This window comes from Ixodes scapularis, unplaced genomic scaffold (genome assembly GCF_016920785.2).
Source record: "Ixodes scapularis isolate PalLabHiFi unplaced genomic scaffold, ASM1692078v2 PGA_scaffold13__105_contigs__length_92229423, whole genome shotgun sequence".
NCBI classification, from domain to species: domain Eukaryota; kingdom Metazoa; phylum Arthropoda; class Arachnida; order Ixodida; family Ixodidae; genus Ixodes; species Ixodes scapularis.
The window spans coordinates 79,056,317-79,068,751 of NW_024609839.1; the positions used below are offsets into that span (position 1 = coordinate 79,056,317).

The window sequence follows — 12,435 nt, forward strand, 5'->3', positions numbered from 1 at the left end:
GGTCTAGCGGTTGTACTGCACTTTCAAAATTGCTCATCTACAGCTGGGAGACTCGTTGCCCGTTGAGGCAGACCAAGTTCTGTATAAACATACACACAACCTCCCAATCGTACAGCTGTTACTTTGCTAAAATGCCGCTAATTACTTTTGCGTTCACTTGGCTCTTATTTTACGTTTACTGAATCAGGTACGAGCAGGTACAAGATAAGAAAACAACGCGCTCGGGCGTATAAATACCCTGGTATTCGCGAAACACGGAGAGGCTCTGACTAGAGGCCTCGTCGTATCTCCTCGTGCTCCATAGAAACTGACGGTGTCTCATTTCTGTGTTCTTCCCAGGTCGGGAGAACATCCTGCGAAGGCCATGATTCATACATTGTTTTTTGCCGTTCTACTCGTCTGTATCGCCGCAACGGCCATGGAAGATGAACCGATTGTCGAAACGAAGCTGGGACAACTTAAAGGAAAGGTAGAATCCGTCTCCGGGAAAACGGTTCAAGTTTTTTTGGGGATTCCATACGCAGAGCCACCTATTGATCACCTTCGCTTCCGCAGACCACTATCTGCGAAGTCGTGGTCCGGTACTTACGATGCCACCCAAAAGAAGTTTTCCTGCCCTCAAAAAGTCAACCCATCACTGGCCGACATTGAAACGGATTTATCCGAAGATTGCCTCTACCTGAACGTGTGGACAGCCAGTACTGTAAGACCGACGAGACCGGTCGTAGTATGGATTCATGGAGGAGGCTTCGCCTTGGGCAGTTCTTACCAGAACGAGTTCAACGGATCACTGCTGGCAGTAATGCACGACTTGGTGGTTGTGACCATCAATTATCGCCTCGGTATCTTCGGCTTTCTCGACGCCGGTGTTCCAGACGCTCCCGGTAACGTGGGGCTCTTAGACCAAAGACTGTCTCTACAATGGGTACGAGAAAACATCCGAGCATTTGGCGGAAACCCGACGAGAGTAACCATATTCGGCCAAAGCGCAGGGGGTTACAGCGTGCACGCCCACATCATATCTCCCCTGAGCAGGGGCCTTTTCCACAGAGCTTTCATGATGAGCGGTACATACGATTCCACCGGGCTGATTGACACCATTCGAGAAAGTGCAGACAAAGGAAGCCAGGTGGCCGCGATACTTAATTGCACCGGACCATTCCTTGACCTGAGCAGTCATCCGGACATTGTCTTGGAATGCTTACGCAGCAAGTCGACGGATGCAGTATTCGATGCTGCAACTAACGTAACTGACCCTGAATTGTCTACGTTCGTACCGACCTATCCGAACGAGTTCTTTCCAGTTCGACCCGTTTTGGCATTGAGGCAGGGTCGGTTCGCGGACGTCGACGCCATGGTTAGTGTCACAAGTTCGGAAGGCACCGTCATGGTGACATCGCAGCCAGACGAACGTTTCTGGGACGAAGATTTGAGCAATGTTTCGGTGGAGGAACTGACGCCAGCTCTACGGGAAATGACAGTCGCAGTTATGAGAGACAAGTACATTGATCTCGTCGAGTATTACGCGGCACAGGCGGCACAGGGTAACAAACAGGAGTTAAGGGAGATGTACACCGAGTTTTTAGGTGACTCTTACTTCGTGTGCCCCATGAAATATTTTTCCCAGAAGCACTCGGGGAAAGGCAACTCGGTGTACTCGTTTGTGTTCGGCCACAGGTCCGCCAAGTCGACGTTGCCGATATGGAGTGGCGTCCCCCACATGGCGGACATTCCATACTATTTCGGAGCACCCCTTTTGGACTATGAGAGCTACTCAGACGAAGACCGGAACTTCAGTCAAGATGTTATGAGAGCATTCTCCTCATTTGTGAGACATGGGTAAGTTCGCTTTAAGTCAAGACGCTCCGATCCTAGGGTTTTTAAAAGCTCGGGATTTAGCCAACATGGCCAAATGATAAATTTCAAGTTTGCCTTTACTTCTATTCCAGAGTACGTCTTTTTCATGAGACAACTTAATCATTTCAATGGTAACCCACGCATTTTCGCGTTTTTTTTTTTGTTCCAACCGAATTTTTTTTATACACTTGTTATATTTACTTCCAAATTGTTCAACCATTTTCGATAGACAGTGCTGTGATTCAATATTACCAAAATGCTCCAATCATATTCATTGATTAATATATCTATCTTATTGTTACAAAAAATTACAACATCATGATCAACCCGTACTCCTATAGGGCACGACCAAACAACATGAGAGAGACAGAACAGTGGTCTTTTAATTGTTTTAATTACCCCCGAGGCAAAGTTGATTTCATTGAGTTTAACAAAAATCTGATCACTGCACGTGCTTGTAATTCGAGTTCCCAAACTCTTCCTGTGTGAAATTCCCTATGACGTTTTCTACTTCAAAGCCCGACAAGAGACTAAGATATTCTGCAACACCATAATTAGATACGTTCATAACATCGATGTTGAGACTCTCAGCTAAAACTAGCTGACTGTTATTGTTAAATTCGTTTCTAAAATATTCCAACTCGTCGTAGAATAAAGGGGTATTCGAGCTTGGCGGTCTATAATTAGCAAGAAATAACGAATAACGCAGCATGTTTAATTGTAACAGCCAAAACCTTAGCGTGACTACAGAAGTTTGCAGCCTGCTCGGAGATCCAGCTATTTTTAATGAACATTAGAATTCCGCCTCCCCTTTGATTTTCTCTACATAAGGAAAACGCGTGAAAACCATCAAAAGAATACAAGACGCAGGTCCCTATATCAATGTTAGTTTCCGTAAGTATTAAAAGCTCCAGGCCATCGAGTATATCTGAAACCAGTAACGGATCCAACGCTTGTGTAAACTTCTTACATTAATGTGCACTAAATTTAGGGCCACTTTAGTTTCATCAAAGTCTGCCAAAATATACTTCCAGTACTCATCCCACTGAGAGAACGCTTCGAACGCGGTTGTTATTACGGGACTTTATTTTCGCTTCATTGCGATATCTTCAACAGATGAGGCGTAAAAAAAAAAATATTCAAATTTCTATATACGGTTATCAATGGCTTATTGCAGATAAACAATACAACTTCATCTTGTAAACCCTGAGATGGGGAACGATAAAAAAAAAAAACGGACGAACACAACAAAATCTGAGATTTGAGATTTTGTTGTGTTCGTCCGTTTTTTTTATCGTTCCCCATCTCAGGGTTTACAAGATGTCGATTAATTACCAGCTCGCCTGCACTCTCTCACTGCTTACAATACAACTTACCTAGTTCTTGACCAAATCGAGAATAACTGGGAACAAAGAAAGTCAGCACTTCATGAGCCCCGGTTCTTCAAGGACTGTTTCAGATATCCATTCTTCCCACAAATCATAAGTGACTGGAATCTTCTTTCGGAGCAAGCTGTGGAATGCCAATCACTTGAAGCTTTTTCTTCTTATACTGTATCTTGCAAAATGTGAAATGAGATGTTTTCTTGTCTGTGTATTGTTTTCCGTCAATAGATTCTAGCCCATGTCGGATCTCATTTCTATTTGTTATTGTCAAAGCATTTTTTGGTTTGATTATTTAGTGATATGTTTTATAGTACTTTGCAAGTGTGTGCTGCTCTTGTTGTTTTCTTTGTACGCCTGTGTCCCCACCCTATCATAGTCTCAACAGAGACAGATAGTATATTGAAATAAATAAATAATCACCATTATTTTCAATACGAATAGCGGCCTCCTCGTTCTGACGGGCAAATATTTTTTCCGTTTTTTAGACACCCGAACTTGTAAACCATTTTTCTAACACGCTACTTTGCACTCCAGACCTAAGTGCCCTGGTCAACTTCTCATCAATAAAGATACGCTCGTCTCTGGGTGCCGCGCGTTTAGCAGCCCACAGGTCACGCATAGAGCAGTCCCTGAATCGTACGATTATTGATGGGATTTTTTCATCGCGAGGATTCAACCTGTGCACGGCCTCGATAGCTTCAGCTGTTGGCACGTGCAGTTCTAGTTTGGTGGCTAGGCACCTAATGATCTCGGACAGGCTCTCATTTGCCTTTCTGTGAGAACCGAGTATTTCGATGTTCTTCTTTCTAGAGTACTGCTCCATGCTGTCCACAGATGCCGATAGATCCCGAATGTCTGAGTCCTGCTTCGAGATCACAGATTTCATGCTCTCGTTTTTTTTTTTTTTTAATTTTTGTTTAGATTTATAATTATGCTTTCTGGGTTTTTAAGTTTTTTTTTAGGACTTCGTCATACAGGAAGCTTTAGCATCGCTGAAGCTGCCTCAATGGCCTGGATTGTCTTTTCTTTCTAAGTAAGCTTTTTCAATTACGGCATCGTGCTTCACAGACTGCGCTCCCATTGACTTCTCCATCAGGTCGATTTGGTTGAGCACTTCGTTTAGCTTCGTTCTCATGTTAAGAATGTGCGTCAATATTTTTGCGAGCTCCAGTTCACAACGTTCTTCCCTGCCTGGGAGGGTGGTGCTTTTGCCTCCAGAGCCGAAGATCGGTGCGTGAAGCGCGGTCTCCATGTGACGCACTGCAAAGCGAGTACTTCGTTGTCTGACAATCCCTCGAAGGAAGCTTTATTGACCCCGCAACACTTTGCCATGTGACACCAGAGATCACAGGCTGAGCACTTCAGCCCTTGACCATCAGGTGCCAACGATTTCACACACGGGCTGCACTCTCTTTTATGCACAGGGGACATAGCAGAGCCGCGAAACAAAGGGGCCAGTATTAAAATGATGGAGCAACACTTTTGCGGAAACAGCTCCTTACCCGCAAAGCAGAACCCCGCTTGCACTCTAGATCTACACTGCGCCGCGCAAAACCGGAGGTTATGTATCGGGAGTCCTCTTGAACGCCCCGAGAGTGAGGGACGACGAGACCGGTGCGGGTGCGTCGCACTAAAAGAAGCGCCCTAAGCCGCTATGAAGCGGGCAGCACCGGTAGACAGCAGCAGAGACACCATGGCGGGAATGGATGCAACCCGTTGACACGAACCGTACATGCACACTTGAACCCCCGCGCTGCTCCGTGGGGAGGGACGACGAGTTCGAAGCAAGCCCGTCGAGTGGTGCGAGACAAAGAAGTAAAGAGCAACCTTGAGGTAAATTGCGTACGATAAAGGGCGACAGGAATTGGAACAGTCTGTCGGGTTTTTCAGGGACGGCATCGGTGGGCGGCCGTGGTGGCGAGGGCAGCAGCGACGAGTGTAACGGCAGCGGAGTTCGTGTTAGCACAGCGCGACAGATGGTCGGAGGAAAATTCACCCATAGAGGCCAAAACTTGCTTGAGACGGTCAATCTTTCGGAAGGTGTAGCTCTGGTTAATGTTCACTCCTCGGAAATATTGGCAGTATCCGGTCTATGTGTGCGAAATTTGGCTAACTTCGATAAAGGGCTCTGCAGGCACCGTACCTCCATGCGCCGTCTCGCACGGTACTGTCAATATTGCGCCCTTCGCACCGCGAGGGGGCGCAAGGAGGTAGAACATTCAACATGGAAGCAACAAAAGGGGATCATCCCACTTCATGCCCAGAAGAATCTGTCTTACCTCGAGGCCATGCCTTGGCTAACGGGTGTCACCTCGACGTGGTGCGTAGGGGGCTTGCACCCCTTCTGTATCTAGGCCGACCCAAGTTCCGTTAAAGAAACTGGGGGCCGCGTTTCAGCCCTAATCTACAAAGAACCCGGAGGTGGTAGTGGGCCCCTCACCTCGCTGAGGTGGCGCTGGTGCCGCGCTCTGACATGGATGAACAGGCCGCCGGTCGATGTGCCTGCTCTGGTTACCACGTCTCCCCCTAGAAGAAAAGAGCAATTCGTTCATCCTAAGCCTCTGGAGGAGCCCTCCACCTCGAGGGGGCAGCATGTGTCCCATGCTGCCTCGTCTGCTTCGGCCCAGTCTTGGGTAGTAACGCGTTACTAGTAACGCGTTACTGTAATTTCGTTACTTTTTTGGTAACTTGTAACTGTAGCGAGTTACTTTTTTAAAATTTAACTTGTAACTGTAGTTCTATTACTTTTTTTTAAGGTAACGATGAAAGTAACGACGTTACTTTAGCCGTTACTTTCCAGTGTTTTGTGAATAATATTTCATTGAACGAGCGCAATTTAGATATTCCTTGCACTTTTCAAATCGTCTCTACGGACATTTCGAGTGTTAAGTTGGCCATGCACAAACTTGTGAATACGTTCTTTCTCACGAGTCACCACCCGAATATAGCCGCGTGTAGATTTCATGAAAAACAAAAATCTAGTTGTCTTTACGCACGCGCTTGTACTTTGTGACTGAACACGTACAGTGCTAATCACACTTGTCTATAACGCGCGAGCGAGCGGCTTTCTCCGGGGAGCGCTGGACTGGTGGCATTCGTGGAAACTAAGCCAATCACGTGGCGCAACATAGAACGGCCCGCTCGAGGGGTGTCCTGCCCACTCTATCAGCTTGATAAGCGATAAAAGTAAAGTGCCTTATGATATGTTTTTGTTTTTTGATGACGACATCGTTGATACGTTTTCAGGCTTTAGTGTGTTTATATTGTTCGAGCAATGATGTTTGTAAAAAGCGTGTGAGCATCCTTCCGCGTTCGCCGCCAGCTGATAGAGTGGGCAGGACACCCCTCGAGCGGGCCGTTACATGTTGCGCCACGTGATTGGCTTAGTTTCCGCAAATGCCACCAGTCTAGCGCTCCCCGGAGAAAGCCGCACGCTCGCGCGTTATAGACAAGTGTGATTAGCACTGTACATCTTAGTGTCTTGAAGCACTATCTATGTTGTGGTTTTTCTATTTTCTGTGAAAACGCTTTTTAATCGGATGAATCGACCGTGAAACAACAATACACGCGGAGGGCACTGCGCATGTTTCGTATTTTTATTAGCGCCAGTACTCCGCACTGCGCAGGTTTCGTATTTTGATTTGAGCCAGTACTCTGGCGTGGAAATTTTCAAACACTAATTTCGAGAAGCAACTTCTGCTAAGTTACGATATGAAGTAAAACGCGCTTTTTAATTTTATGCAATAAAACTTGGTGAGGGGCGTTTTCTAGTTTTTCCTAATTTTTTTGTGTTATAGAAAAGTAACTGAAAAGTAACGTCGTTACTTTTTAAAAGTAACTGTAACTGTAACGAGTTGCTCTTTTGTTGCGGTAACTGTAACGGTAACTTCGCTACTTTTTTGTCAAAGTAACTGTAACTGTAACGAATTACTTTTTAAAAGTAACTTACCCAAGACTGCTTCGGCCGAGGGAGAACGGAAGGAAGAGTGGTTCTACTCCCACTTGTTTGATTCCTGCAGATAACACAAGAAACTCATCACAAAAAAAGCCTATACCGCGAGTAACTGCGCCCAAGCCGTCTTAGGGCATCTAGGGTAGGCCCCGTTTTGTTTTTACTTTTGTTCTATGAGTAGTTATAGTTTCATCCAGTGCAACTGTTAAGGACGCCTCCGTAACATTGACGACGTGCATTTTTAATGCGAAAGCATTAGCTGTCCCATGGAGCGAGCTGACGTCATCAGTTTGAAGCGCGAAAACGACCCCTAGTTTTCCCGATCCTTCGGTTCCATTGGCTGGCGCGCGTCGACGGGGCTCCCACTGGCCGTTGCGCTCGTCTGTTTCTACGACCGCTCACCTCATGGCGCTGCGTGTCCATCAGCGTCCAAGGTCAGCGTGCCCAGGAGAGAACGCGCGCTGACCGGCGACGAAAGGTACGCAGCAGACGACAGAGGGAGCGGACGAGCGGCTTGCATGCTTTCGCATTCACAACTCATAAGAGGTGCTTAGGTGTACCTCAAGCTTTTTTTTCTTGACGAGCTCCGAACATTTGCAGGAGACTCATCTTAATAGTATACACAACATGTTCGTCATCACCATGTTTTTAGGAAACATCGTGCATCCTCTCACCCTTCAGGTAGAATCGCCGTGATTGTACGTAGTGATATAGCATGGACAGAACTCCCTTTTCGCGCACCACTTGAAGCGGTTGCAGTATACATTCTGGGGAATCGTTTGATTAGAATATTTTATCTTTACCTTCCACCAGATGTCCCCAATGATTCCTATGACTTACAAGGCCAAACAAACCAGCTTTGAAAGCCTTTTTGAATCCTAGGATGTTTTATCGCTCCCAACCCCCTGTTGCGGATTGCCCGACTGGACAATCGTGGAAGAATTGTTGAACGTTTTCTACTACTTGCTTCTACACTCTGCCTTTTAAATAATAAACAACCAACATTTTATAGCACAAGTCATAACTCGTTTTGATGTATAGACTATTTATATCATTACCCACAATACTTCCTCGCTTTTCATGGAAGGTTTAAATACAAATTTCGGGAGCGACCATTTTCCCATCCTTCTGGTTATAAGTATCAGCTGCGGTAAACGGGGCTCAACGGTATCGTTTTGAAGTGAAAAAAAAAATAATTGAATAAATGTAAAAAATGTTCCAAGTGTTTACGTTAACAGGTCCTAATTGGCCGTCTCGTTGTCTGCTATCCAGCTGGGTCATAGCAGTGCTTTGTGTCAATATAACAACATTTTACTGTTGCGATAAGATCTATTTTTCTAATAATATATACACGGTGCCAACATGCGGCCCGTTTTTGTAGTATCACCTACAGTGTTGCCAGCCCACTAATTAACAAACCCGAAGTATTCAGAAAAAAAAAAACATCAAGGACGAAAAGCAAGAACGACTTTTTAGTAGAATTTATTCATCTATTTGGCCAAGAAACAATTTAATAAACAAAGGTACTAATAAAAAATCTTATTTATGATTCAGGCTGCTTTCACGAGCACAGTGATGTCCACTGCTTCATCCGCTGGTTCCAGGTGTATCGCCATACCTTCTGTCGCACACCTCCATTGTTTCAATCTTTTGTGCAACATTTAGTGGCATCTCAAGGTTGCCGGGAGAAAATTTAAATGCCTCGCAGACATCTGTATTTTACAGTAGTGGTATGATTCATCTGACGTCGCTTGAAACTTTCAGAATCAACTCAGGTTCACGGTCCTGAACCTCTCTCCTCTATTTAAGAGTTGGACATATTTAGTTGGGTCCGTTATATATGGTCCACTTTATATGACATTGACGGGTTTATGCACAAAATCTATTTTCCAATGCTCGCCACCGTAATATCTCAATGGCGATGAGGGTTGCTGTCGCTGACCACAATTTAGCCGATCGCAAGCAACAATGACGGCCCTATGACCAACTTATATTGCACTCTAAGGTTTTTAATAATGCCAAATAAAAAACCATAAATATTATTGGTCCACCAGAAAAAAAACAAAAAAACTAACGTGACTCAGAAACCGCTAAAAAATTTCACCACTCTCAAAACTGAAATTCATCTGGCTAGACAACATTGTAAACCGATAATTTTAGAAGAGAAAACCATTGAATTAGCAACACTGGATACCTATCCACACGTAGGTTTGAGCGGAGGTTCGTGTCTTAAAGTTGCGATCTTGCGGCGACTTCCAATATTTCCAAAACATTTTTGAGCTGTTCACGTGCTAATTGTACCATGTAATAGGTAGCAGAAGCTGGTTAGCCGTCCGGGAAACATATAATGAATCTGGGGATGGGCGCAAACACGTCAACGTTGAGGAATTTCTGAAGCGCACTCGAATTCTGGCCACCTTTAAAGGCCCGTTCACGCACTTGCAACCGAGTAAGACCGACTGAGACAAGACCGGTTTTTAAGCCTCTTGAGACGGCGTAGGACCGAATGCGCTCCGCAAAGCAGGTCCTAAGCCATCGCAAGAGGGTTTAAAAACGGTCTTGTCTCAGCCGGTTCTACTCGTTTGCAAGTCTGCGAACGCGTCTTAGCACGAAATCAGTGTGTTTACCGCCTAGAAAACCATAAAAACCGGGAATTCCCAGGGACTTCGGTGGGTTTTAAAACGCCAAGGAAGAGTCGGAAAGTTGTTACCCCAGTCAACATTGGTAGGGGAAATTGAGCTCTCCTTCCTCCGACTGATAGCAAGAGAAACGTGTCTGGTGTGACGCACATCACAGGTGACGCAACCGGCGTGCCGACTCAAATTTTGGCTCGATGTCATAGATTGGGGGCAACCCTAAGTCTGAACCCTAATTTTCTCCTATTAAAACGCTCACAAGACAAACTTTCAAACTCGTTCACTGAAAAAAAAAAAAAAATCATTGTTTAACGGCGGTTTATGATGCTGTGTCATCTTCGGGTGCGCTTGCAGACAATGATTCGACGAAGAAACTGCGATGGTGTAGATGGTGCATGGAGCGTTTGTTGTAAAGAGGAATTCGGGAAAACGGAGCCAGAAAAACCTAAGGTGACATCAGAAGACAACACGCCGATGCAGCAGTAAATAAGGCTTCAGAATATTGCAATCTCTATTTGAATCGAAGACATATGTATGAATCAAGCGGAGTTACAAACCTATATTATTCGAAACAAAATTAAAAATTTGAAGCAGCGAAAAAAAAAAATAATGGAGTCACATGTAGACCTCAGTGCAGTTTAATAAAGTTTAACTTTATTATTATTCTATACTGGCGCTCGTCCTCGATCTCTGCTCTTGGGCACTTGCATCTGCTCTATAGCCAACCATTTGAGTTTGTTTGAAAATTTAAATGGCGGGATGTTGATTTTTTAACTTGAATATATAACGGCGTAGTGATATTGATATCGGTATTTATTTCAGCTGAGGAGAGCCTCGGCGCTGCAGAAAGGCAAATCCACTGTAGCATGGACATGCGGCGACGAGTCTAACGATGATGTAATGGTATGGCGCAGATTAAAAAAAAATATGTATAGTGATGGTTCAAGTGGAGATTGTTGGGCGATGGTAATAACGTGATGTCGCGGTTGAATGATTTTTTTTTTTGTTTTTGTTCCGATTGGTTGTCGTGTGTTCTTGCGACGCTACAACATTGTCATGCACAGAGCGGACATTGCTGTAGCACATGGAACAAAACCAGGGCTTGTAGGCACGTAGCCGCCAAAAGCAATTAGGTGAAAAGCGCCAGTCATGCTCCTCCGCGTGACAGCAGTCCTTTAGCCCCTACATTCAGCTCTTCGAGAGATTGAAGCATATAAAGTGACTGCGAACTGCAGGTACGTAAAGTAGTGATATGCGCACGGTCAACTGTAGACAGGCCCATCTAGGTTCAAGGCGTCATTGTGTAACAGCGCCTTTGAATTGTCACAATCAAGATTAGTGCCCAGTGCCAAGCTAGAGATCTTAGCTTGTTACGCGTCTTCTTACAAATGTTGTGGGCGCATGCTTATGCAGCATGCTGTAAATATACTACCATAAATTTAATCTCCTTTAAAGGACGCACAGGTTGACCTCGTATTTGAAACAACTGTTATTCAGCAAAATGTATCAAAGACCAGACTAGCCAGGTATGGTGATCCAATGGCTGGCCACCACTCTCTCGAACGCCAGATATATATCACTGTTTTCACTTATAAAATGAGCTCCATACACATCTCGTCTTATTAGAAGTTGGTCATTGAATTTTGATAAAAGGGTGAGACCAAACCTGGCACAAGTCAGAAATTTTGTGAACATAATGTTATGTAGGCCCCCTGGAAATAACCGACCATTGTTTCCTCCGCATGCAGGACACCGAAGCTTGATGGCGTCAACTGGACACAATACACTCCCTGGAGTCCTGCGGTCTTGTGGCTTCAACCCGGGAATTACTCTACGCAGTACGACATCGGCGACAAAAACTGCGGCTTCTGGGAACAGTTTATGCAGTAACGTGATCCGAATAGGTTTATGAGAAGGAATAAACAAGCTCTCTGGAAGACTCTCTGTCTCTCATCACAAGGAACATTGAAAAATTACCTTTACCTCTAAATCCTTCCAATACATGACATGCATTAATGAGGAGTAATCGTTCTTTTGTTAAGGAGGCATTAAAGGGTGTTTTGGGGGTATGAGAGCACGGATTGTTTATTAACCGCCATCCCCATATCCTAAGAGATAAATGTGCAGAACGAGAATGTCAAGATCGTTTCGTTTCCTTTTTTCAGAATAGTCTTCATAACCTAACATATCAAGGTTGCGCCAGTCAGCTAACGAAGACACTTTCCTCATCGAAACTTTTATTACAGAAACCAACTCAGGAAATTTTCGCTGTCACCTCCTCACCGTATTATCACTCGTCTCGACACATTCTTGTAAATGACGTGATCTCCGCAGTAAGATCCACAGTAAATCATGCGAGATTCACCGTAAGCATATCGCGTTCCTGAAAGATATTCCCGCTAGTGTCCGCAACCCTCTACGTGTCTACGGAGTGACTTTTTGTTCGCGGCTTCCTGGACAAAACGCCCGCGGTGTACATCTCTTTGCCCGTTACGCGTGAGATGGTAACATTGTACTCAAATATACGCATTTTCAGTCGCTATAGTCGCCGTGTCATTTCGCCGAGGCGTTTTTTGACAACAATGGCACTAGGGGCTTGTGGTCC

General features: G+C 44.9%; 1 protein-coding gene across 1 annotated transcript; it reads left to right on the forward strand.

Annotated features, from left to right (window-relative positions):
• Positions 1-364: 364 nt before the first annotated feature.
• On the forward strand, positions 365-11,720 carry LOC8027843 (cholinesterase-like). Its single transcript, XM_029967774.4, has 2 exons — positions 365-1,839; positions 11,579-11,720. Exons 1-2 carry the CDS (start codon positions 365-367, stop codon positions 11,718-11,720), a joined length of 1,617 nt encoding a protein of 538 aa, XP_029823634.2.
• Positions 11,721-12,435: the final 715 nt, after the last annotated feature.

Bases quoted from the DNA above. Each gene is read 5' to 3' on its own strand.
- LOC8027843 (XM_029967774.4), top strand. From the start codon at position 365: ATGATTCATACATTGTTTTTTGCCGTTCTACTCGTCTGTATCGCCGCA. The intron at 1,840-11,578 runs GTAAGTTCGCTT...CTCCGCATGCAG, and splicing joins TCCTCATTTGTGAGACATGG to GACACCGAAGCTTGATGGCG.